The sequence below is a fragment of the Trichechus manatus genome, unplaced genomic scaffold (genome assembly GCF_000243295.1).
Source record: "Trichechus manatus latirostris isolate Lorelei unplaced genomic scaffold, TriManLat1.0 scaffold00058, whole genome shotgun sequence".
Taxonomy (NCBI): Eukaryota; Metazoa; Chordata; class Mammalia; order Sirenia; family Trichechidae; genus Trichechus; species Trichechus manatus.
In genome coordinates this window covers 13,290,359-13,318,107 of record NW_004443994.1, presented here as the reverse complement: position 1 = coordinate 13,318,107, position 27,749 = coordinate 13,290,359, and the positions used below count along the sequence as shown (strand labels likewise).

Below are 27,749 nucleotides of genomic sequence, written 5' to 3'. Positions count from 1 at the left end.
AGAGCATGGCAAATCCAAAAGATCTATTAGTGCATAAATCTACTGAAAAAACAAAAAAACAACAAAAGAGATAGAATTAACAAGCTACAATAAAAGTTATGTCTTTAAAGCAGTAGATTATAACAGGGTGGGAAATGTTTAATATGTGTCCTCCTGAAAAGCAGTTACCATCTTTCAAATTAAAAAAAAAAAAAAAAAATATTGCAATGAACTAGAACAAATCAAATATCTTTAAAGTGATAAATTCATGATGAAAAAAAAAAAAAAAAAAAAAAACCAGCTGGTATATTTTCACAGCATCTAGATTTATTTATGGTATAAAGCCATAGAATTTTATTATTACTCTTTTCCCACCCTGGCAGAGAATAAACATGAATTCAGAAGCACAGTGGAGTGAAAACAAAGAAGAGAAGAGAGAAAAGGCAGCAGAGAAAGACAGAAAAGGTGAATACAGAGCTACAGAAGTGTTTATTGAGCATGCTACAGAGGTAAGCAGAGTACACACAAAAGGAAATTAAACAACCATCAAACCTCCCAACTTTGTTAGAAAATTAATTTTTAATTGTGCCGCTTTCAAACTATACTGAATTTTACATTTCTAAAGATGTAAAAACTCAACTAATAGAAAATATACATGACCATTCTGTCTACATAGATAACAGAATCTATGAATCTTGAAACTAAGTACATCAATTTCAAAAAGTATTGGTCATTTAAACAGAATCAACAATTCAGATTGACAAGAACTGTTCAAATTAATTTGACCTGTAGATTCTGAGCCATGTTTTTATTAAAGTCAGATCTATTCCTAAATACAAAATATTTTGAAGATTTATTAAAACTGAATATTACAATGCAAGGTAAATTAAGACTAAAGGCACATAAACTTTGGTCCCACCTGGTTGTCAGTTTTAGAAAACTGCCACAAAATTAATCTTCCTGCAAATTTTCGCAGTACACTTTCTTTATCTTTGAAAAATACATGCACCAGTTCCTGAACTAGCTAGACCAGTCTGCACATGCTCAGAAATCCACAACCATATTCCAAATCTTAATTACAAACTAAGGATGGCAATATATATTTAAATGCACGTAAGTCATGTCAACTTCAAAAACATCTACGAAAAATATTCAGCCACAAACAAGACATTACTTAGTGCTGACATTTATATGATACGTCCCACAAGAGTGTGTACAAAAAGGTTAAGATTCCACAATGCTTTCCACATAGGGTTCAAACTTACAGAAATCACTTTGTTGTCTTAAGAAATTAATACTCTGCATCTTGTTAATTTTAACTAATGCCTACATTCATAACTGAATCTAGACCAGAATTGTGAGATACAAAAGGCCAATTTTTTTCGCTATTTTTTTTAAAGCAATAAAGCCTACGGTAGTAAAAACTAAAAACGCTGTTTTATTCTTTCAATATCCTATATATTATTTGATTAAATGGAAAGAAATGTGACAAGCCAATAATTAAAAATAAGTTCCAAGCAGGAGAAAAAAAAAACTTAACCTTTTTACACACCCCTGCCTAAACATATTTTAATTCCCATGTAACAATGTGCCCTAGACAACCAATTTTTTTCTAGTAAATGCACAATAGCAACACTAGTTTTCCTTTTTAAGGCACGTATGTCAACTAAGTTGAAAAAAAAGTAAAATTCAACTGAAATTTTAAACAGACAGTAAAAATGGCTTCCCTATAGAACAGATGAAACACAGCAGTTAGTAACTCTGCCTTTATGTATGCCATTTCATTTTATAACCAAGGAATGATAACAGCGTGAAAAAAAAAAAAAATGAAAACAACAACAAAAAAAATCAAACTCTGGTCCCCACTTTTCTGAACAGTCAATAGGTGATAACACCAAACAATGTGATTCACTCCCAATCTTCATCTCCGCCTTTTTAAATTGTTGACTTGGAGAAAGACACTCTCAGATGATGGTTTTCACCAAGGTTATAATTATGAAGATCAATCAAGGCCTGGATAGCTTCTTCCACTGTTGCCATTTGAAGAAGAGCCATTTTGTGATCTCTTCTGAAACAAAATTATGAAATTAGACACTTTATAAAAAAAAAAAAAAAAGGAAAAGCTTAAATATTTCAATTTTGTTCATTCTACAATCAAAAACTTCTATAAACAAAAAGAATAAAAACTACTTGAAGAAAACTTGTACTTCTATCGAGTCATTAATTCAAAGACAAGAGAGCTTGCTTACTGAAAAAACTTGAACGCTTTCACAGTGCCCCCAGTGTTAGCAAATAGTGTTCGCAGATCCTCTTCTGCTACTGAAGGACTAGGAAAATTGGAGGAAAAAATAAGCAAAGATTAATAATAAAATTTATATATTTAGTTTTAAACTTTATATCCTTTAATAAACTTCAACTTAAATACTTACGGGATATTAGACAGGTGAAGGGTTGCAGAGGGAGGAAAAATGTTCTGAAAATTTTTGGATCCAGGTTTCTTAAAACGATGCAATGGGGAGTTCCCAAAATCTTTTGTTAGCCCTTGATCATCAAGTCCCTCTCGAGGTAGTTGTACAGTCTGATGTTTAGAGAGAGTAACACGAATAATTTTCCCATACATTTTTTGCCCATTAAGATGATTCATGGCTATAAAAAGAAAGATTATCTATTAAAAAACAGTATCTACAAAGTTCAAAACAAAACAAATCCTTATTTAAAAGTAATAATTTAAAACTCTGAATTTTTATATGACTTTAAAATAAACCATGACAAACTCAATTTTCATTTGCACTAGACATAACATTTTGGCAAACAAAAAGGATTCTTTCATAGAATGAAAATCTTGACTACAAATCTTTTCTTCAACAATCCTGCTGCTTCAGAAGTGTTCATTATCTCAATAAATCATACTTAATTCCCAAAAAAGAAATTTTAAGTCATCCTTAATGCTTTTTCTCCTTTCTCTTCTACACTGTAACTACCAAGTCTTGTGATTTTCTTTTTCCTAATTATCTCTTAAATTCATGTTTTCTCTACTTCTTCACTGACATTTTTGATCTGGATAACTCAACCAGTCTCCTAATTTGTCTTCCTAGTGGACCTTTTCTCCAATCCATTTTCTTTAAAGCAGCTGGACTGACCTTTCCTAATTGCAAATCTGATCATGTCATTCCCTGCTTAAAACCCATAGGGATAAAGTCTAAAGTCATTGTTTAACATGGCTATACCTTTCACAGTCTGATTCTTAAATATCTCATCCTTTTAACAGATATTTATTGATGATGGGTAATATCAACCACTCACTGTGCTAGTGTTGGGAATAAAGTAGTTACACACTATCCTAGCCTTCATGGAACTTACAGTATCTTAGCACTATATTCCTTCCACTTTATGCTCCAGCTATACAAAATATTTATTTCCTCAAACTTAGTATTAGTTTTTTATTTACCTTTAGTCTTGTGTACATGTTGTTCTCACTACTGCTAACAATTTTCTATCTCCTTAAACTTTTCCTGTTAATCTCCTCATCCTTTAATGTCACGTCCTCAGGAAGGCCTTTATCAGCTGGAAAGGTTTGGAACCTCACTAAATATTCCTCATGTAGTACTCTATAATTCCTCTTAAACTCATCACAATTTATAGTAGTTACATCCTTCTTCAGACTGTAAGGTACACGAAAGCAGGAACCACCTGGCTCTATCCTAGCACGTAGCACAGTGCCTGTTGGGTTATTTTTTTAAATGAATGAACTGGTCTGAGATTAGAGAACAGTTATGTATGTTTTCAACTTTCAAAGCCAATATATACACATACTTAAAAACTGTTCAAATATCATACACCAGAATTTATGATTTCCATTCACTTTACAGTACAATTTGATAAGATATAATTTTGTAGGTTAACGTCTGTTTTGAAGAAGAACTATGTAAATTTACTTTTGAGATGGCAGCTACACATTAAAAACAGCTGGAGTCATTTTTAAGTAGTTCTTGAAAATATGAATCAGAGAAACTTGATAATTACTTTATCATAAGAAACTAGTTTTTTTGCATTTTGTTAGAATTCACTATTTTAAATTTTGGAGATCAGTATACTTTTTTAAAGATGAGAATCTATAAATCATTTCAGAAAATATCTGATTTAAGAAAATAATACTATTATCAATTAAAAAGACTTTTTAAAAGTTTATCAAAAAACACCTTAATGTTTGCAAATTTTGAAACTTTGGCTTAACAATGATTTACTAAGGCTTCTAAGACTTGCAACAAGCCCATTCAAATTTAAGAATAACTATACCTCTTAAGAATTTTCCTTACCATTTATTTCTCTCAGGCTACTTCTTAAAAATAAACACATCTGCCTGGTATATCATGAACAGTTGAGTGCTTCCAAATATATTCCCATGAAAACCAAAAAGAATGAGAACAGGGCCCACAAACAAGGCATATTAAATTTCATTTAGTCTCACTTATTCTTTTCAATAGCATGCTCTAATTTTGTGAAGGTTTTGAGTGTGTGTGTGTTCTAAAGGTATTGGTGGTGTGAATACATGTTTTCATGGTCATGTACTTCAAGAAAAGAAAATAAAATCTATTCTAGCAGCAATGAGAAATAATGTTATTTACTACAACATACAGTCCGAAAATTGTAAATCCTGCTGTAAGAAATCAAAGTGCTAGTGTAAAGATCTTACAAAAATTAGGGGTAAAAGGTATACAAAAATAAGAATAGTATGAATTAAAAATCACTTATTTAAAATAACTGTTGCACATAAAACAAAAACAAAAGCGAGCAGAATTTGGTTATATTCTATTTTAGGCAAATCTCAACCACGACGATTCTGCATCCATTTTTTATAATGAGGGTAATGTCACTCACAACTCACATGGTGATTAGAAAAAAAAATTTGAGTGCTTTGTTAACTATGAAGCATTAGAAAACGCTATTATAATGAAAATAAAAACAATGGCAATGACCATTCCCACCAGAGTACAGAAGTGTACATAAGCAGGTACCTATTACAGGAAAAATGCTTGTAGATACCTTCCATTTAAGATAGGTATCTCCACTTAATACATGGAGAGCCTAATGGATAGTTTTATACCTTGTCTGGGCTGCCAAGATATCTGGTAAGAAACACTGAAAGTCAAGCTTACTTCTGACTCCAAAGCCTAAAACTGGTCCCGTATATTGTACTGTTTGTATACAAATCTTATTTGGATATAACAGCAAAAACACACCAATCCTTACTTTCAAAACTGGCAAATTTAAGGAAACCCTGGTGGCATAGTGGTTAAGAGCTACAGCTGCTAACCAAAAGGTCGGCAGTTCGAATCCACCAGGCGCTCCTTGGAAATCCTATGGAGCCGTTCTACTCTGTCCTATAAGGTCACTATGAGTCGGAACAGACTCGACGGCAACCGTTTTTTATTTTGGCAAATTTAAAAACTCACAATATGAATACAGCCAGTCAGAGGTTACCATAATCTTGAATCTCAATGAATGAAATTATAAAAACTAATACTGACATTTAGTTAATTGCATTGTAAGAATACAGTTGTATTCTAGATAAGTGATTTGACTTTATGTATAATGCCAAATAAAATGCTTAATTAAAATCATCAATTATATATATAAGTAATAATATGTATAACTTGACTCAAGTATATTTTAAGATTCCAAAAGTGATTAATAGTAAAGATTAAGACAGGGAGGGGGATGGACATTTGGGAAACGGCAAGGAAAGGGAAGGTGAATACACAGGGAAAAGGATGAAATGGGAAAGGGAAACAGCAATGCAGAAGAAAAAAATTAGGAATTGGAGACTAAAAAAAAAAAGTCTGTACGTAGTAAATTCAGGAACTTGGTCAGGAAAATGGCTGGTTTACAAGAAAAACTAAATAACAGTTTTGACACAGATTTTTCATTTTCTAAGAATCTGGTATTTCTCTAAAAGACAATTTCCATGTGAAGCTTCCCATTCGTCAGTTTATCCAAATACTTATAAATGACTTTAGATAAAATAATACTGCATCAATCAGGATTCTAAGGACTACATGAAGAGTTAATTTCTATTACAGGGAGAAACCAGGAATGAAAACCACTAAGAAGGATCTTTAATATAAATGTTGTAATTCTTAGTTGTGAAATGGTTATTTTAATTTTGGGAGCGCAAACCTTTTTCCAGTGGACTACACTTTAGAAACGGTTGGAGGATAGCAGGAAAATACAAATACGTTCATCACTGCAACCATTCACATTAAAATATGAAAATTACAATGACATTGAAGCCCTGGCTATTAAGAAAATAAAAACAAATGATTTCTTACTGGCATAAGACACTTTATTTTTAGATATAGATAATATTATAATCTTACCAAGTTGTGATTGGTTTCCATCAGCCATCTGTATTAGAGCACTGTCTTTCTTATTGTACAAAATCTTCACACGCTGCACATCTCCATAAACACCTTTTTTGGAGCCACAGAGAGGTAATCCAAAAATGGAATTAATTTTAAGTGCAAGTCATCTAAAGATTATCTTTCTGACATATCAATGAAACATTCAGACATCAACATGATCACTCATTCAATCTCATCATTCTCACAAATGAATAAAGAAGAACAAGATTTTGAACAGTGAATTTTGAAAAGAATAATTTTTGATAAACCCTGAAAGCTATGTGAATGATATTAAATTAAAGACCATGCAAAATAAATCAGCATGCATTAAAACAAATTTTGTGTCTATGGAGAGTTTTAAATAGCAAAGAAAAATAGCAAAAGATTTACTATTCAACTTTAAGCCAAAGTGCTAGCTACAAATAAGAATTAAGGTGAAACAAAAATCAAATCAATAATAAAAGTATAGTGCTAACAATAACATACCGAAGAGGGTAAACAGACTTTGGGGCGTAACCATCTTTAGAAGGAGAGAAGAGCAAGCAGCGTAAGACAAGAAGAGAGAAGAGTCGAGGAAGAGCGGAGATGAACAGATCATCCATAACGAAGGGTGGTTCCCGCAGAATGGTGAGGTGGTCATGGATCATGGTTCAAGGCGGTTAATTGGGGCAAGTTGGTCCGAGGAACATTTGTTCAAGCACAGAAGCATGAACATAGGGAATGGAGACAGGGAATGAAGACAAGGACAAGGAAAATAAAGGATAAGACAGGGAGGGGGATGGGCATTTGGGAAAAGACAAGGAAAGGGAAGGTGAACACACAGGGGGAAGGATGAAATGGGGAAGGGAAACAGCAATGCAGAAGAAAAAAATAAGGATTTGGGGAACAAAAAAAAAAATAAAATATAGGTCAGTACATAGGAAATGCAGGAATTTGGTCAGAAAATGGTTGGTTTATGTACTGTACAAGAAAAACTGAGTAAAATGTAGTCATCCAAGACAAATATGGGTAAAGTACATCTATATCAAAGAGTAAATTACAGCATTTCATCTCAACATAGGGGAGGAAAGCATGCATAGGAATTTTAAACTTTGAACTTTAACTGCATAAGCATGGCTGGTTATGAAATGCAGGCAAAAGTCTTAAAATGAAAACAAAGGCACTCTGATCCAAACATTTTAGCATGCAAACTGTGAATGACAACAGTATTAAACGATAAAATAAGCTTAATGTTCATATTAACAGAGGCCAATTAAAAATGAAACAAATATTTAAATCAGACATCAAAAACTGATACATTGAAATTCCCACATTTCATACCAGCTTTCATAGCAATCAAAATAAAATATATCAGACATAAAATGTACAACTGAAGAAAACAACTCAGCAATAGATTTCATTTAACAAGAAAGGGAGGAGGGAAAATAAAGTTGAAAAATATTTTTAGAAGACAATGACTAATTTAAACTGCAAAGAAAAAAATTACTAAGAAAGACTGGAAGAGTGCCTCGTCAAGATCTTTGGAAGAACCTTCAAAGAAAAATGTATTAGAGTAGTTCACATAAAATAAGATTTAAAAAATGCAATGACACATAAGCATGAAATGAACAAGCAAATAATTAGAAAAGGCAAAGGGCAAAACTGTTTTACAGTTAAATCTGCAAATTAGATCACATTTGCTTCTGAGAACAACAAAAAAGATAAAAAAGCCAAACTATGGTACTTCACCATATTTTTCTTAGAAAAAATAGGTAGTTAAATTAAAAATAATAATAATAATAAATATATATATAGATATAAAGGAAATAAAGTTACCTAAACAAGTATGTAGATTTTATTCAGAAATAGAAACATACAGAAAATACTTGGACTAATGAATGTACATAAAAAGAAAGGCAAGTGCAAAATGATATAAACATGAAAAACTTTCACGAATGAAATGAAGTTAAAGGATAAACATTAGAAAATTATTTCACTAACCTCTTCATTTAAATTGCTAACCAACAGGACTGTATTGCCACCAGCTGAGACTCCAGGCATACCCACTCGGCCAGCAGCAGCTGCAGCAGCTGCTGCAGCAGCATTTGGAATAGCCAAAGGACTCAGAGCTCCTGGAACAGCTGCAACAGGAAGCCCTAATTTTAAAATAAAGCATATTTTACGAAACACACACAAGTCGTTTACAAAAACCAATTTAAGCACGATGGCTGCAACGGCTTACGGCTGACCGTTCCAAATGGTTCCTGAAAGTTAATTTTTGTAACATTTAGAAATGGTATGTGAATATGCAGGAATTAGAGAAAAATAACTCACTTCAATGAAAACATTAATTATTAGAACTAAAGTACCTACCTGTATTTTGTTTAAAAAGTAAGTATGTAGTAATCATTTCCTATGGAAAAGCAAATAAAGCATAAAATATAATGCTTCCATGTCAGAGACCTGAAAATTCACTTCCATGGTTTATAGTGAGAAGCCAAATATAAAAATTCTCTCTAAAATAACTCATACTTGTTTCTACAATTGCGATCTTCTTCATAAACTCCCACTTGGAATAATATAGTTATAGCTTATTAAGAAATACAGTCCACATCCTTCAGCTCCTAGAGGCAAATCATCATGAACATCATTACTTCATTCCATGACCTAAGGAAAATCTTATCAATATTTGTTTATGTATTAAATTCCACACTCAAGTAGTTACAATGAACACAAGTTTCTCAAATACACATGCTCCCAGCAGAAAAGATGTGAAGACAGCACTATATGATGCAGACTTTCTTTCAGTATTTTCCTATCCTCTGCCAACCAGTTTTAACATTTCCTTATTTCTATTGCTCCACTTTCTAGTCTTACTCTTGTCCTATCATCTTTATAAACAATCATATCTTCAGTCATTTATACTATACAGAATACCCTTCTGTTTCAGCACCCTTTATTCGCTTCTCTTAAAATTCTTATACCAGCTTATTTCTCAATAACTATTAGTTCACTAAAAAAATCAATCATATGCTCTTCTTTACCATCCTGTGATAAAGGAAAAAAAATCCAACCTAAATCAAGCTGACTTCAGGACATACCTGGGTATAACTGGCCCTTAACACTGCAGTCCAGTAAGTTCATGTTTTTCTCTTTTCTTTTCAGCCTTCTTCTGTTTGTCAAGACAATCTGTTGTTAACTTTGGTTTCAAATATCCTTTCAGTCAACTTTTCGGTCTTTGTATTTTATGGAAACTACTATGACCTTTCACTGGCAATCTGATGTGTTCTTTAGCATGACAATTCTTACCCTCTTTAGTTTTTTACTTACAAATATTTTCCCTCCAATCTCCTTTTAATTCAGTTTTGAGCATGTCTGAGGATTCCAACACTGCAATGATAAACGTTTCTTCTCTCTGGATGAGTTTACAATTTTTACCCTTACCATTTTTTTAAGATCCCCCGTTTTTTCTTACTTTTCCATTTTTCTTTTTTTTTTTTGGCAGGGGGAATTTTCTAACATATACAAAAGTAGACATGAGAGTAATGAACGCCCCACTGAACCATCAACCAGGTTCAACGATTATTAACTCATAACCAAACCGGTTTCATCTACCCACCCACTTTATTTTTAAAATCCCAGAGATAAGAATCTAGCTTTTAAATATAAATTTCTCATGAACTTTCTCAATGAAACTTATTTCAAGTATAAAGATGCATTCCTAACTCCTAAGAATGCACTCATAACTGTGTTCTTGCATAGTTCCTATTATTTTTTCACACTGTTCTACAGAAGTTTTAGGTAACCTGGCTGAATGCACACAGGATTCAACTGAAGTTTATCCAGCAGAGAATTATTTAATAGTAGAAGAAACTCCAGGTTTATTAGTTTATACTGTCAAATTATCCTTTTGTTTTCTTGCCTTTAATCGGTATTCATTTAATTGGCAAAAGGCCGTCTTTTATCAGAAAAAGTAACATAAAATTCTATTAAATTCCTTGGTCTTTAATGGTATCCACTTGATGGCAAAAAAAAAAAAAAAAAAAGGTTTAAGGGGCACGCAGAAGAAGAAAAAAAACTCAGTCCCCAGAGGGGCCTCAGAAGAAAGGCCTGACAATCTACTTCTGAAAAATCAGCCATTAAAAACTCTATGGAGCAGTTCTACTCTGACACACATGGGGTCACCATGAGTCACAATCAACTCGATGGCAACTAGTTCATTTGGTCATCAAGCCTCAAATTTCCTTTTGACAACAGACATTTTTGTTTTGAAATCTACTAAAGAATCCTGACCAGCTCTTACGCACAGTAAAAAATTATCAGTTTAATTTCTGGTTTCATTTTATGAGGCAATTATCAGGGCCTACTAAGACAGAAAAATTTAGCTGATAACTAGTTGTAATTATTTACCAAAATTAAGATATTCTCAAAAACTTGCCTAGTCCCTAACATTTTTTCTGTACCTCTCTTGACTCTTACCACAATTTCATGTTTATGGTAATACTCTGTTATCTCATCTTACTCATCTACTAGAAGTATCTTGAACTTTGTATATCACAGTGAAGCAGTTCTCAAAACTTTTTGGTCTAGAGGCCCCTTTACACTTTTAAAAATTACTGAGGACCTCAAAGAACTTTTGTTATATTTATATATATTTGTATCTACATCTTTTGTTATCTGTGGGTTATGCTTATTGATATTTATCATATCAGATCAGCAATTAAAACTGAGAACTCTTTAAAGCACAAGAATACATAATCATATATTCCCATCAGCTTTCAGAATGATGTAGAATACTCTACACTGGTGAGACAATGAGAGTGAAAAAGGCAAATAACATTTTAGTACCATCATGAAAATAGTTTTCCCATTGTGGACTCCCTGAGAAGGTCTCAAGGACTTCCAAGGATCTCTGGAAATGTTCTACAAATTGCTGCCATACATACTTGGTATGATGCCTTGTACATATATATGAGCTCAAAAAATACTATGGGATAAAAAAGATGCATTTATTCATGTCAAAGAAAAGAGAACACTATAATATTTAACAAATATGTTTAATAAAGAATGTTGAGTCATGTAGTTGGATTATACCCTATAACACTTTCAAAACGTATAGTTCTAAGTCATCTATGAGGCCTTTCCCTGTTGCTGTCCCCAGAAAAACTACTAACTCATGTAACATATTCAAAATATCTACTTAAATTCAACATATCTAAACAGAAAAGTGTAACGTTGACACTTCATTTTGCAGAAAGCTGTTTCTTTAAAATATATCTCTATCATGCAAACATACAATTTATAAAATTAAATGATCTAATGAAAATTACCAAAAAATTCAAAGGTGATGGAAAACTCGTTTAAAAAAAAAAAAAAACACTTTAGATACGCAAGACATTGAGTTTTTAAGATGTAGTTCCTTCTTGAAATATAGGTTTCATACTGGAGACAACTTGGTGGCACAATATGATTTAGAACATCAAGTCTTATCACAGAAAAATAATTGAGAAAAACATTTTGAAAGTCTAGGTGAACGCTCTTTTTCAGGGTGGTAGACTCAAAAGACTTACTTTAAAAAAAAAGCCAGAGAACATCATTACTTTTATAAACAATATTGTGCTTTAGTAAAAATATGACTGCAAATTTTCTACTGAGAGAAATTTGGGCTTAAATAGATGCAATTTACTTCTTCTAGTAAGGGTACCAGAAAGCTTACCAATACGTGGAGTATAAGCTCTCAGTGAGGACCACTGTTATTGCTGTCCTAGCGCTACTTCATAGTCTCCTCACTTTCCAATTTGTTATCACCATTCTGGGCTATTGTGCTACGAAGTCAGGTGATCTATTCTTCTGCCAAATGATCCTTCTTCGTTTTAGGCAGCCGAAGCATGAAGGGCACTCACCGTCTGTCCTTATGCTACTAGTATATATTTCTCTTCCATTATTTCCTCTTTTGGACTGACAACTCAGAAAAACTACAAAGTCACCTTTAGGCAGTTGTAAATCATTGGAGCAATCTAAGTTTTCACCGAATTTCAGAGCCTCAAAGGATATTCATAGTGACCGTATGAATAGGGTTGTTTTGAGTCGGGACCAACTCATGAGCACACAATAACACAAGGACAGATTCTACAATTCCCCCTCATTATACTCTTCTTTGATAAATTTTGTCAATGAGTAAAACTTCTTTAGATATAATACATTTTTGGCTGCAATAAAAACATAAAAATCTACAAAATATTTCATGATACAGTTTTTATAACAAAATGATAAATTCTGAAAAAGTCTGTAGTACATTTTTCATATAAATGCTAAATCCTAGCTGAAAGAAGACAACAAATGTACCATCTTCCCTTTGTAAAAAGTATATAAAATACATTATATACATTATATATACACATTGGTTGCAATGGACTGTTTTTAGTGATAGAAATAATAATTTTAATTGTAATGATTTACATTCTTAAGCTAAAACAGCAGTATGGTAGGAAAAAAACAATGTTTATGCATACTGAGGAGCCCTGGTGGCTAACTGCTCAGCTGCTAACAAAAAGGTTAGCGGTTCTAGCCTACCAGCTGCTCTGCAGAAGATGTGGCAGTCTGCTTCCATAAAGATTTGCAGCTTTGGAAACCCTATGGAGCAGTTCTACTCTGTTCTATAGTGTCACTATGAGTTGGAATTGACTCGACGGTAGAGGGTTTGGGTTTTTGGTTTAGTTATGCATACTGAAGATGGATTATAAAATTCCTGTTCTCCCAAGAATAAGGATAAAGTAAAAAGGCTTCCTAAACTGCCACATGTTGAAGAAAAGGAAGGTGTCACAGAGATCTTTTTCACATGAAAGGATTCTCGTTAGCCAGGTCATCCATACATTTTGAATGAGTCAGCAATTTTATAAATATTCCACACTGTTTCTGATGCTTATTATTCCCAGTCCTCCCCCCGCTGAAACTGATGGACACACGGCCATGGATATGATACAGGCTCAAAAGTCCCAAAGTCCAGAGACAAAAACATAATTTATCTATCCCTCTTCCCTCTAGGTCGCATTTCACTGACACACAGGCATCCCGAACCTACTACTTGCCCATTTTTACTTGCTAGAATACCAAATTCCTTATTTTAAATCATTTATAAATTTAATCTGATTTTTTAATAAACTTTTTATTTTAGAACAGTTTTAGATTTCTAGAAAAATTACGAAGATACTGGAGTCTCCATTTTCCCGTTATTAGTATCTTAATTAATGTATTTGTTGCAATTAATGAACCAATATTTATACATTAACTAAAGTCCATACTTTATTCGGATTTCCTTAGTTTGTACTTAGTATCTTTTTTTTGTTCCAGCATTCCATCCAGAATCTCGTTTACATTCAGTTGTCACATCTTCCTAGGTTCCTCTTAGGTGTGACAGTTATATGTAAAGATTTTTAAGGATGGAGAATTTATCTCATTTCCCATTCTAAAACTCCTATCCTAAGCCAATTACATGATTTTAGTCTTACTTCTTCCCGTTCAAGACATCTGGTAGTTGTAAGCCTTACACACTACTGAACAGAGGACTAGTGGTAGGACTCGGAGGTCCCTTCTAATTCCTGGAGTATGGGGGGAAGGAGGGAGAAGCAGTTTTTACATCACTTAATTTCCTGATTGCCAAATAAAATTTTACTTTTGACAATTGTTATTCATTACAGTACATTCCTCCTCTTCCATCAACCTTCCTTTCAATTCCTATTTTACCTCTGGAATCCATTCTCTTTTCTATCATTAACAATGATATTCAACTTGTTCCTCAGAGAAACTTTTTAATTAAAAGGTTGCTTTGTCCTAGTGACATTTCCCTTATAACCCTCTCAAAAAATTCATTTTTATCTCCACAAATCCTTCTTCAAAGAGAAAAAGGATATATTATTCAGCACTCTTCCCCACTACTCAATGTTACTTTCAGACTGTTCTAGCATCATCAATTTGACTGACTTTTGATGTCGATACCACCAAGTCAGACCACCCTCTTTCCTATTAAAACAGTCAGCATCTGGCTTTATTTTCCTTTTCACCAGGAGCCCCTGTCATCATCCTGTGTGATCTTTCCTACATTCTGGTCTCACAATTTTTTAAAAACTTCTACTTCGATGATTTTTACATCAATTCACTTAAACACCCTCTCTTCACTACATCTTGATTTTTTTTTTCTTTTTGCCAATTTCTAACATTTATATTTATTTTCCTGACTTCATTTTTCAACGTTCTTGATCCTCCTACTCCCACGGAACCACTGAAACCACTTTTGGTCTTTATGGTAGCCAGTTTCCTTTCTTCTGTCTCTTGGCTTTACTTTACAAAGTGGCCTAAGCCTTTCGGTCCACCATTCTGCTCACATACTACTATCCTTTCATGCTCTGCAATGCAAGACATGGATAAATCAAAATTTTGATAGGTATGATAATAATATTATGGTTATCAAAACAAAACCAAACTCATACTGTCAAGTTGATTCCAACTCACAGTGACCCTATAGGATAGACTAGAACTGCCCCACTGGGTTTCCAAGGCTGTAAATCTTTATGGAAGCAGACTGCCACATCTTTCTCCCGTGGAGTGGCTGGTGAGTTCAAACCGTCAACCTTTTGGTTAGTGGCTGAGCACTTTAACCACTGTGCCACCAGAGCTATGTGATTATTTTACAGATGCTATGGTAATGTTGGAGCCCTGGTGGTGCAATGGCTAAGAGCTCGGCTGCTAACCAAAAGGTCGGCAGTTTGAATTCACCAGCCGCTCCTTGAAAACGTGATAGGGCACTTCTATTCTGTCCTATAGGGTTGCTATGAGTCAGAATCGACTCAATAGCAACGGGTTTGCTTTGGTTTTATGGTAACGTCTGAGATGACATAACATGATGTCAAGGATTTCCTTTAAATACAACAGAAAAAACGAGTAGATGAAGCAAATGTGAGAACTACTGAATTAAGATGATGGACATATGGCATTCATTGTATTATATATAATGATTATAATCTCTGGATTATAAGAAGCTTTGTTTTTGAATTACCATGTGAATGACCTATCCAAAAATAACAAAGAAAAACCAAAAGCTTTCAGAAATCATTTCAAAATAAGCTTACATGTTAATTTCATGCATCATCAACACAGCAGAGAAAAAGATAAAATCAGTTTAACAGCCAAACTAAACAATAATCTTATCTGCAGAACAGTATCAAAATACTTAGGTATGTAAATTTGATGTTAACCTTAAATCACACAGAGAACAAGTATTAAAATACTGCTTAATGACTGTAAGATCTTTTATGAGGGCACCACTAGTAATTTTGCCAAAAAGCTAAAATTTAGCATCTAAAAAATTACAAATGTTTTTCTATAGTAGCACTTCTCAACTCTCACTACATAGTAAACCATCTTGCTGGCATCTTTACAAAATACCAATGCCTGGGACCCACATCCAATGATTCTTAGTCTGGGGTGGGGCCTGGTGATTTCCATGTGCACTAAGGTTTGAGAAACACCATTCCGTAATGTCTGTATTTTCCTTCTTGAATAAATGTTTATTATATTTAGTCTCTATTAATATTCAAATATTAACAGATTTCCTATAAAAAGTTTGCTTTGCCTTTCTGTTTAGACTATATCATGGGAATAGCTGCTACTTTATCCAACTTAAATTACATACAAAGCTCTAAAATAAGTATTCCTTGTAGGTATTATCTGCTCTATTTTATTTTTTTTAAGGTAGACAACACAATCATGAAAAATTAATTACTTCTGGCAATTTTTCAAAGTGATCCACCCCTTAATAAATTAACTACACCTCTTAAATATGATAAAATGATTATTTTTAATGTTATCTCAATTTATAATCTCAAGGATTTTTGATCACCCTGTTCTTTGAAGTAGAATATGTGAATGACTAATAGTCTGTCAAGTTTACGATAATGTATTTAGATGTCAGATTTCTAACTAATTACAAAGCACTCAAAGTCTTCCTTCTTTAAATAAATGACATTTTCTGAGACACCGTGATCACTAGCACTAAAAAAAAGCAGAGAAACTAAGTATAAGTGTTAGTCTTAAAAAAAACAATGCAAAATAAAATGAATTAAAATTTATAACACTGATTCTAAGTAATTAAATTTAGTCAAATGGCTATGAAAATTATACAAGGTAAAATAACTTCCCTCCGAACAGTACAAAAAAGGGTAACCTTGTATTTGTGTTCTTACAAAATCTTTGAAGTAAAAGGCTACTCTCTCAATTACTTCATTTTAAAACAAGTACTATTTGAAGCAGACTCATATGAAAATGAATCAATCAATACTAGTTTAACTGTACTTTGAAGTGACCAGACTAATTAAACTGAGGCAAAGAAACATAGGAAAGATTTAGTTATCATTCCAGGAGGAATGACCTCACTATTGCAAAACTGGATATCGCTGTAAAAAGCTTTTGAAGACCTCTTTAAAAACCCATACAGTAAATGGTTCCTCATAAAAATCACAAATATCCACCAAATGTGATAAAATTATCTTAATGTCTGGTAAATTGATACTTTTGGATTGAGATTATTTAAAAATAACTTTCAAAAACCTGTCTAGTTCAAAATAGGTGCATAAATTTGAAGGCTCACCTCATATCAAATATGAACATAATATCCTTAATAAGCATTTTACAGGAATTATTGTACATCCCAACAGAAAGAATGTGAACAACTAATTCAGAGAGAATTGCAAATGCCTAACAAGCACTTAAAAAGTTCAAACTAGTTTGTAAAGTAATAAAATTAAAATAATAACTAGACACTCTCCTATCAAATTAAAAAGTAATACTTAGTGCCAGGACAGCCCCTCTTATATACCATTCATCTTAGTTTAAATTAAAACAAAAGATAAAACTTTCAGTGGTATGATACATCCATTAGAATAATATGCAGCTATCAAAATTATATTTTCACAAAATGCTTAAAAACATGACATAGTAAAATACAACACAAAGATGCAAATACAGTGTGATTTTAGTTTTATACAAAAATACGTATATACTGACTAAAAGAAAAAGTGAGAAGCAATATATCAAAATATAAGAGCAGTTATCTTTTGTGAATTATCAAAATTAAAGTGCCCACTATTTGGTTTTCAAAACTTGTAACTTACTTCCAAAAACTATTTAAGGATATTTAAAATAAAAAGCCCAATTATAACAACATACAAAACCATTAAAACAGGTAAAAAAGATGATGACACCCAGTAAAGAAATGCAAATTCACCATATTTTCAAAGGAGCGCCACAAAACTCGTCTTTTTTCTTGTCAGGCAGAGACGTAGAAACAAAAATGCATTATATTAAAAAATTCATCAGAGCTCAAAGATATACTATATAAATCAAAGATATATGACATAAATGTATTTATTAAGAACTGAGCAAATTACTTATGTGCTTTTAATGTAAACATGTAGACAATCCCTGAAAAATGAATAAAAGCACAGTGATCGTTTTTGAGAAAGATTTATAATTACATTTTAAAAAATTACACCAAGGCCATGAGATTGCAGGGAAAAACTGAAGAATTTCCTAAAAGAGTCCAAGTAACTTCTAACCATGCCTACACCCAGGTTCCAAACATAAACACATCTAATTATACCCAGATGGGCTCTTTAGGGTATTAGGAAGTAATGTTGTTGTAGGCCTATGTTTGATGCCAGCTGGAGTATCTTGTTATTTTATCCTTGTTACTTTAATGAGTTGCATGTGAATTTGTAAACGTCTCAGAAACTGTATGTAAAATCTTGATGCCATCAACTAATTTGTCTGGCTATTGTAAGGATTAAATGATGTATCTATTACTGCAGATCTGCCCAGCAAACCTAGAAGCTACTCAATAAATGTTGAGTCGTTTCTATAAGATAATACAATTTTTGTCAGCGAAGAATTTAACAATCTATAGTAGTAGTTATAAGTAAGGGCCATATATAATTCACTATTCTCTCACCCTTAGACGGTGTCTTTAAAAAACATACACTATGAAATAGTCAATTATTACCAATTTTCGAACTGAGATAAGCGAATCGAGGCTTAAACCAGACCAAACAGAGATACAGATTCTGTCACAAAAACTGTTATCCACCTAAAGCATCTGTTATAATCATGATAAATAGCTGTGGCTTGTGCTAGATTAGAAAATTAGAATAAAGGGTCAGTTTTGTTTAAGTCACTAGAATTAACTTCAAGTATCAATTGCTTTTCTTGTGCATTATGGTGTCTCTCCTCACAGATGCATCACTTACATATTTCATACTTAAAAATGGCCAGCACTATTGTTAACAGGAGCCCTGGTGGAGCAGTGGTTAAGAGCTCTGCTACTAACCAAAAGAGTTTATTGTTAAAAAACAAAACGAAATCTGTTGACGTCAAGTTGATTCCGACTCACAGCGACCCTATAGGACAGAGCTGAACTGTCCCATAGGGTTTCCAAGGAGTAGCTTGTGGATTCGAACTGCTGACCTTTTGGTTAGCAGCAGAGTTCTTAACCACTGTGCCACAAGGGCTCCATATCCCCCTAAAATAAATATATATTTCTAAGCATTACTTAATTATAATGCGTTTTCTTTTTTATTGATGGACATAAACTAACAGCTAGTTTGTAACACATCAGTCTTAGGTTCTATATGGATAGAAACCCTGATTTAAAAGATAATCTTACAAACGTCCGCAATCAAAAGACAATTTCCCAAACTCATCAAATAAATGGAAATAATAAAGTTTCATCTTACGGTATAAATCGCTTTACTCATTTTACTTACAAAATAACATTTCCCCTAATTTTTTTCTTCATCTGAACTCCATCACCTATTAGTTGTATATTTTAGCACTATTTTTAAGTGATTTAAAACCATTGTAGAATAAAGTGAAATATAAATAAGAAAAAATAATTTATATAGAAAATTCTGATTTTCTTTTTAAGAGAAGCTTTAATATGCTTTGAAAAAACCCATGTGTCTCCTCCTATTACATTGTCATGGGTTGAATTATGTCCCCCCAAAAATGTGTGTATCAATTTGGCTGGGCCATGATTCCCAGTATTGTGTTGTTGTCCTCCATTTTGTGACTGTAATTTTATGTTAAAGAGAATTAGGGTGGGATTGTAACACCCTTACTAAGGTCATGTCCCTGATCCAATATAAAGGCAGTTTCCCTGGGGTGTGGCCTGCACCACCTTTTATCTTACAAGAGATAAAAAGGAAAGAGAAGAGATCAGAGAGGGGGGACTTCACACCACCAAGAAAGCAGTGCTGGGAGCAGACTGCATCCTTTGGACTCGGGGTCGCTGTGTGGAGAAGCTCCTAGTCCCGGGGAACACTGATGAGAAGGCCAACAGAGAGAGAAAGCCTTCCTCTGAAGCTGATGCCTGGAATTTGGACTTTTAGCCTACTTTACTGTGAAGAAATAAATTTCTCTTTATTAAAGCCATTCACTTGTGGTATTTCTGTTATAGCAGCACTAGATAACTAAGACATAAGTATATTTTGTCTTCTCACATTTCACTGTTTCTATATAATATTAAAACAGGTTAGTCTTGAAGAATATACACATGGTCACACAAACATCACGTCTATAAGTGTAAATATTACATTAAGTCAACAGAACTTCTTCATTAGAACTTTTCTTCTATTTGCGGAGACTGGCACAGAACAAAAAGGTAAGGGTGTAGAAAAGAATAAAGAGGATATACTTTTAATTACACTTATGAAGAACATTTTAGGTTTTTCTCCTAACAGCATTCATACACTGTCTCACCTGAGGAAAACAACAAAACCCGTAAAACTTAACACAATCTGTTAACTACCAAAATGGGGAATTCATTATACTTACTGGAGTTTAACAGGTGCTTCCCCATTTGGCAAAATGGGAGAAAAGTGGTGTATAGACATTAAAAATCATACCTAAAAGAGATGTTTCCTTGGCAAATGCTGCAGCAATAGCTGGGTCCAATGCAGGCTGCCCATCTCCGGATGGAAGATCAGGTCGAGTATAATCCCTACTTTTATCATTGTTGTATTTTACATTCAAATTCACAAGTTTGGAAAAATCAATCCTGAGGGTACAGCAAGCATTATAAATATTCTGACCATCTAGGGCCTGTAAAAGGGAATTAAGTATGTCAGCAATCTTAAACAAGGCATGAAAATTAGGAAAAAGTAATGATTTGACAATAAAACCCAACAATGAAAACCTGTACATAAAAAAGCCATCAGGAAAACGACTAAATTTCATGCATCATACTTTGCTGTATTTGTTAGCTGCCGTCAAGTTGGCTCTGACCTGTGTTAGTTACCACGAAATACCATCTTCTTTAATAGAAAGTGCTACTTAAATCTAAAATATAACCAGGTAAGCATCCATACTAGTATTTTTAATTAAAAAATTTAAAAGCTGCAAATAGTGTAATTTAAAAAACTAACAAGGGTCACAAATATATAGCCAGTTCTACCACAGTAGTAGAACCACTAGAGAGTAACAATACTTTCAATTTTATTATACATACATGCATTATACATACACACACATATATATATTTTATGGTGGACAGTAGTACTCATATGAATTGGCATAGTTTTATAAGGTAACTTCTATTTAATGCCACATTATATGAAGTTGGTTCAAACGAAATAAATATCACTATGATGCATAACAGCAATTCCCACGAAACTGAACAGAAATCAGTATCATGCTTAACCTCAGGTGTTCAATCTGAATCAGAATAACTTGAGGAAATTTGCAAATCTAATGCCATTCCAAGGGAAGTTCTGGGATAAAAGAGTGCCAGGTATAGAGTTGAAAGTCTGGACTCAATTAGGTCATCTTGAGTAAGTTACTTAACCTCTCCGAGTCTCAATTTCTTAATCTGGAAACATGATAATGGCTGCCATGCTTCCTCACAGGGTTACTGTGAGGATCAAATTAAAAAAAAAAAAAAACAAAAAATCACATATGTGAATAAAAGCACATCGTGAATTATAAAGTACTATGCAAACACTGCTGTTATGATTACTATGTTTTATTCTGCTCCTACACAGTCACCATTTCTAGTCCAGCTGGATATAAGCCTGGAACAAACTAGAGAACAGGGTAATATAATGTTAATTTTTCATTAGAAGAATACAATATTTACTGCAATAATATAACAGCTCAGAAATGAAGAACATGCTTAGCTCTATGAATCACTATGGAAATCAAATAACACTTCTGGTAACAGCAGACAAATAAGAGATCACATCTGATATTTTACCTAGACCAAGATCCATTAGGTATATAAACGTAAATCTAGAACTATATTAAACAGTAGACTTAAGATCAGACCAAATATTTTCGGTCATATACTGCATGTTTGCAAGAGAACTTTTGTATTATTTCAGTATGACTATTTTAATATAGTTGATTATGGAAAGTAACTGAAACATACATAAAAATAGGAGTGTCTTGTTATGGAGCAAGTAAGCTTCTATCGCTACTAATGTATATAAAGCTTGTAATGCCTTCAAATATTCCCACTCTCTGGAAGTATAAACTTCTTTCCCTTAATATACAAAATTAAGTTTTATATAAATATATTTATCAAGCTAAAAACTAACCTAAAAAAATAATTCCTGAATTTTTAACGTAAGTTCATCCACTTCAATCAAGTACTGGTGAAAATTCCAACTAAAGGGACTACATACCTCTCAGGGTTTGAATTACACTTGAGTTAGGCAAGATATCTACCATCACATAAGAATGGAAGCCAAGTATCAACTCTATTAGTGAGAATAATACAATCATGAATTTAATACCCTGCTGTAAAGGCAATAAAAGCATTGAAAATAGGTATACGTTTACCTCTGCAGCATTCCTATAGGGAAAACGTGAGCAAAGTAATAGAATCTATGTCTGAGTGCAATATATGAGTATCAAAAGATGAGGAGCAAAATTCACTCTTAGGTGACTGATACTATCAAAGAAAAAATGTTATCTTGGAAAAATAGACCTGGCTTTGAGTCACTGTCCAAATTAATGCTAAAACACTGACCTAAAATTACTAAATTAACAATAACATCAGTGTAATTTCTTTGGACTGAGTTCTTTCCAAGCAATACTAAGGTTAACCCTGCCAAATGTCTAGAATATATATGCCAATTTTTTTAAAAGCCCTCTATTTTGACTTTTTCCCTCTTAATTTTTTAAAAAACCTTTACATAGTTGGAATTTACATAGTATACCTATGTTGCAAAATCTAGAGAAATCAGCAAACAGTAAGACGCAAATTAAAAACATCTGTTAGCAAGAGAAAAGGAACAGAAGGTGAAGATGCATGAAAACAGGAACCTAGGCATTTTCAATAGTCTGAACTAGGGTAACCACAAAGAAATAAGGTAAGAAGAAAAATTAGATTAAAATATATACATATGCAATCTCACTTTAAGCAGTCTCACTTCAGGCTCAAAATCTCAGGAAATAACAGTAGCACACAACCAGTCCTGCATTTTAGCAATCAGGAATGCAATGATACTGCTGGAGTAAAGATTTTCTGACAGTAAAAACACAAGATAATTTGCAGAAAGGTCAATCAAATGCATCTACACATAGGGAAAGTTTATGGAGCAAGTAAAAACAATCATGAAAAAAGTTTTCACAGTAAATACTTACAGGATTTATGGTTAAAATATTATACAATCAAAACTCAAGAAATATGTTACAGACATAGAATGCACACTTAAAAACAGCACAATGGAACACTAAATATGGACTGAAAATACAGAAGCCACAAGCAAACTTCCAATTTTACCTTAATGTTTGTTACCATTTATTTATACATCTTACTTTTTTTTGAGGAGATTGTTGGAGTGGGGGGTCATAGATTTAACAGATGCTCAGGGAAATCTTAATCTCCAAACTCCTTAAATATCTTTTAATTTTTAGCAATCATGAAAAAAATTATCAAAATTCAGAACATAAAAATGGTTTTATCATATCAATAAAATACTTCAGACCAATTATTTGTCAATGTAAAACAACCCCAGACTCGCAGATCATGCAAATTTGTCTTAAAAATTCTAAAACCAAGGTTTCAATCATCAATATCCTCCAACTATATAAATACAGAAGACACACATTGTAAACACTAAAAGGGTAAAGAGAATTAAGCACATGTCAAGGAGAATCTCTGTCCAAGAAAATAAGAAAAGAATAATTTTATTAGTTCTCTCAAAGAATTACATGAAGCAAAGGGAATTGGTTAAGAAGGAATGAATGACATGATTTTACTGCTGCAAAAATTTTACCACGTTTATTTTTACTAACAGTAACTAATGAAAAACAATCTCCTAGAAGGAGTCAATAATGAGAAACAATCCACTGGTATGCTAAAATAAAATGATCATACGAAGAGACTTTCAAAAGATACAATGTCACTATCCTGAATCAACTACATATAAGTATTTCTAATAAAAAAACAAAATGCTCCTGAAAAAGTGTTTCTTACAACGTAAAAAGGAGAGTCATTTTCTACTTGTGTGTTATAATTTCAGGGTGACATAAAACAAGTATTTTTTAAAACCCCCAGGTAAAAAGAAGATGATTACATGATAATATGTCTCATTATTACAAAGACTGGGATGTTTTTACATATCAAGTAATTCTATTTTTCAAAAACATAAAACCTCCGCTAAACAATCTGTGTAGAAATTGTTGAATGAGAACCTAAGCTGCTGAGTAAATCTTCACAGAAAACACAATAAAATGTTATTAAAAAAACAAAAAACAAAAAACCGGCAGAACTCTGAAGCCTGACTCCTTCCGTAAGCAAAACAAAATTTATCAATGGCCAATCAGGAGTTGCCAATCAACTAAAACAAGCCCCTCAACCCAAGGCACCAGTTCCAGCCAATTAGGTTTAAACCTAGCTTTGCTTCTGCATTTATTCTATAAAAACTTTTTCTACTTTTTCTTCAGAGCTTTCAGCCATTTTCAGTTTGGCTGCTGCCCAATTCATGAACTGTTGTTGTATTTGAATAAACTCAAAAAATTCAACAACAACAACAAAACCATAACACCTCAACTAGAAAGCCAAAGAAAGGCCTATCTTGGTCCAATGAAGTGTTACCAATAATAAACAAACAAGACTTTCTAAAAGGAATTAAGGGGTTTTTCTTATTTTAATAAATATGAGGATCATATAAAACATTTACTTTTCATCTGATAACTATGATCATATTATGACTTGAAATTATCATCCTGCAGGTCGACTTTCAATATAAACATTATCTTTTGCTGTTGACTGAAGAGGTTATTAAGAGATTGGACTATAATACATACTAACCAATGGACAAATCGAGGAAATTACTGGATCCTGCCCCCAACCTTCATTAACAAATCTCTATCATTACTCTTCTTTTTTCTAAATTGCTACTGTCTTAAAAAGCAAAATGCTAAAAGAAGGGGGAAAAAAAACCATTAACTGAAAGTATTTGCCAAAGATCATATAATTAGCATATGGAAGAGTTTGGTTGGCTCTGTCACTCAAAGCTTCTTCAAACAGCACTAACTACCAGTGCCTTCTAAAAGATACAGAGAACTGTGCCCCAAAGCCCAAGATTCTGATTTGGTAGCTGAGGTAACCCAGGAGTCCCATTTTTAATGGTAAGAATGAAGGTGGTCTCTGGACCATACTTTGAGAACACTGTAAAGTCTCTTCCCCAAGACCTGAAAGGTACTTTTTGCATGCTAAATGTATTCCCACTGCTTAATTAGAGATATTTTGAAATCTCTCATCCATTTAAAAAACGATCATTAAAAGCAGAGAGATAAACTTGAGATTCTCTTCTCAAATTATTTCTTACCTATAATTTTACATAGCCTCCATTGTTTTAACAAGTCTAAAAATCTAACAACTGAGTTTAGAACCAACTCATTTTATAATATGCTGAGATACACAATGTTAGTTGAAGGGCAGGAAAAGATGTGCAGCACACAAGGCATTGGGAAAGTTGTGACACAGGATAAAAAACTCCCTACTACCTACAGCATGCCAGGCCTTGTGCTAGGAATGTATCAAAAAAACAAAGCAGATATTTCACTTATATAACAATTGGCCAGAAGAAAATAGACATTTAACAAATATTAATTGTAAGTCTGATGTGTGGTGATAACGAATTAAGAAAGGAAAGGATCTAATCTAGTTAAAAGGTCATGGAAGACCACTCTGAGAAGTGACTTCTAACCTTATAGAGTAAAACCTGCAAAAGCTGGAAACTGTGTAAGACAGACACCTGTCAGAGAAGGAAAACACAAATATCTTTCACTAAAACAGGCAACAGAAAAGTGGTAAGGCTGCACCCTGTCAAAGGCAGAAAATTTGCAAGACCCAGAAAAGCAAGACAGTCCTGTCCAGTTCTGGCTCTCACGGGTTTCACTGTACCTGAAAGAGAAAGATAAGCAGGAGCTGGGCATGAGGAGGTAAAGAGAAAACATAGTACTAGTAAATGTAATAGCAAATTGAAAGCCTGACAGAACACAGAAAATACAGGATACATGCAAGCTATTTAAAAAGTCCAGCATAGCTAAAGAGGTAGGAGATGAGACTGGAAAAGCATGCTGAAGATTGATAGAGGCCCTGTAAGCCATGTTAGGGCTGTAGATTTTATCCTAAGGCAAAAGTCACTGAAGAGCATGAAGAATGGAAGCAATATGACTTTAAGTTGAGATCATTCTTACAACTCTGTGGAAAAATAATGAATGTGGGGAAGATGTCCAAGTGGTGAGTTTAGTCAGAAAGCCAATGAAGTAGAAATTTGAGAGAATGATGGCTCAGACTAGTACTACTCAAACTATAGTCCATGACCAGCAGCCTGCGTCACACTGCATGAGGATAAGGAGTTTGTGCCAAAATTTAAATCAACATCAATACTAAACATGCTGTAGCCAGAAGTGTGCTGATTTGTAGGGTGACACAAGTTCCTTTTAGCAACAGAGATCAACACTTTGAGTAGCACTGGTTTAGACTAGGTTTGCAGCAGAAGAGTTGAAAACAAGAAGATTCAACAAAAATTTAGGAGCTAGACTCAGTAAGATTTGGTGATAGGCTGGAGGGGAGAGGAATAAAAGATGACCATGTTTTCTGGCTTGTCAGCTAGATTGATGTTCATACCTTTCACTTTACTGACACAGGGAACACCAGATGTTAAGCAGAGGGGAAGGGGAAGTAAGGAGCTGGATTGATTAAATTAAGTTTGAAGGTGGCCCCATTGTCCACTGGGCTCCTAGTCTGGGACTCTTAGGAAAAGGCCTGACCTAGAGAAAGTAATGTGAGCACTATCAGAATCACAAAGGTGTAACTGAGCTGCGGGAGCAGGTGAGTCTCCAGGTAGAGAGGAAGGGATGTGACAAAGAAGAAACCACCAGAGATGTAGGATAAGTCTAGCTGAGATGTATCAGAAACCAAAAGAGTTTTAAGAAAGAGAGTGGTCTGCAGTGTCAAATGTTACCTAGAGGTTATGTATGATTAAGAACTAAATAGTGTTGTTGGGATTTAGCTACTCCAAATGATCACTGATACACCAGGAAGAATAATTTGGGTAAATGAGGGTAGAAACCAAATTATAGTGGGTAAAGAAATGGAGAAGGAGGTAAGAAGTATAAACAGCACAGACACCTTACACAAGAAGTCTGGTTATAAACAAGAACAGAAAAAAGAGACACGGTGATATGTAGACATACGTGGAGTTAAGGATAAGTTTAAACAGGAGAGGCCTGAGCACGCTTGAAACACTGTTGAAAAGTAGCCAATATACAGAAAAATATAAGAGAAATGGGATAGACAGGTAGTGCAAAGTTTCTTGGGAGGCACAAGAGGACTGGGTCCAGGGTTTATTGGTCTTATACAGTTTTAAAAAAATACTATGCCTTTTATCAGAAGAAAAAATAGGTGTGGGTATAGCAGAGTGAGAAAAGCTGATTGAGTTTTCATGTGATACTTTCTATTTTTTCCTGTGAAGTAGTAGGTAAAGTCATAAGCGGGAGTTAGGAGAGACATGGTGGAAGGGGAATTTCTATCTGATACAGGAGAATGCGTTGACTAGAAAAATGTGGTAAGATTTCTGAAGCAGGATAAAGTAACTATCTGTGGTTGATACTCATGAATTTAAACTGGTATAAACTATTAGATTTATGTATTATTCTCTAGGTATACTCAAAAACTCTGATGCAGGCATGAAGAAGGAAAATGACTGAAGTTGTCAAAACATAAATTTTACCAAAGAGTCTGAATTACAAGATAATGGGGCAAGCAGGTTTACGATACAAACTCCTTTTTCCTTCCCTAATAAGTGAAGTTGAGTTCCGATACCA

General features: G+C 33.5%; 1 protein-coding gene across 3 annotated transcripts in view; it reads right to left on the bottom strand.

Annotated features, from left to right (window-relative positions):
* Window positions 1–286: 286 nt before the first annotated feature.
* The window catches only part of PTBP2 (polypyrimidine tract binding protein 2), a 78,217-nt gene continuing 50,754 nt past the window's right edge, over window positions 287–27,749 (bottom strand). The window contains exons 8-14 of one of the 3 annotated variants that reach the window (XM_012556222.1): window positions 20,312–20,507; window positions 8,361–8,500; window positions 6,867–6,900; window positions 6,357–6,449; window positions 2,409–2,625; window positions 2,229–2,306; window positions 287–2,047 (exon numbers count right to left, since the gene is read on the bottom strand). In XM_012556222.1, the coding sequence (XP_012411676.1) occupies window positions 1,915–2,047; window positions 2,229–2,306; window positions 2,409–2,625; window positions 6,357–6,449; window positions 6,867–6,900; window positions 8,361–8,500; window positions 20,312–20,507 (891 nt within the window). In that variant the 3' untranslated portion in view covers window positions 287–1,914. The remainder of the gene's footprint in view (window positions 2,048–2,228; window positions 2,307–2,408; window positions 2,626–6,356; window positions 6,450–6,866; window positions 6,901–8,360; window positions 8,501–20,311; window positions 20,508–27,749) is intronic. The other 2 variants (XM_004378777.2, XM_023733475.1) reach the window with 2 other exon arrangements.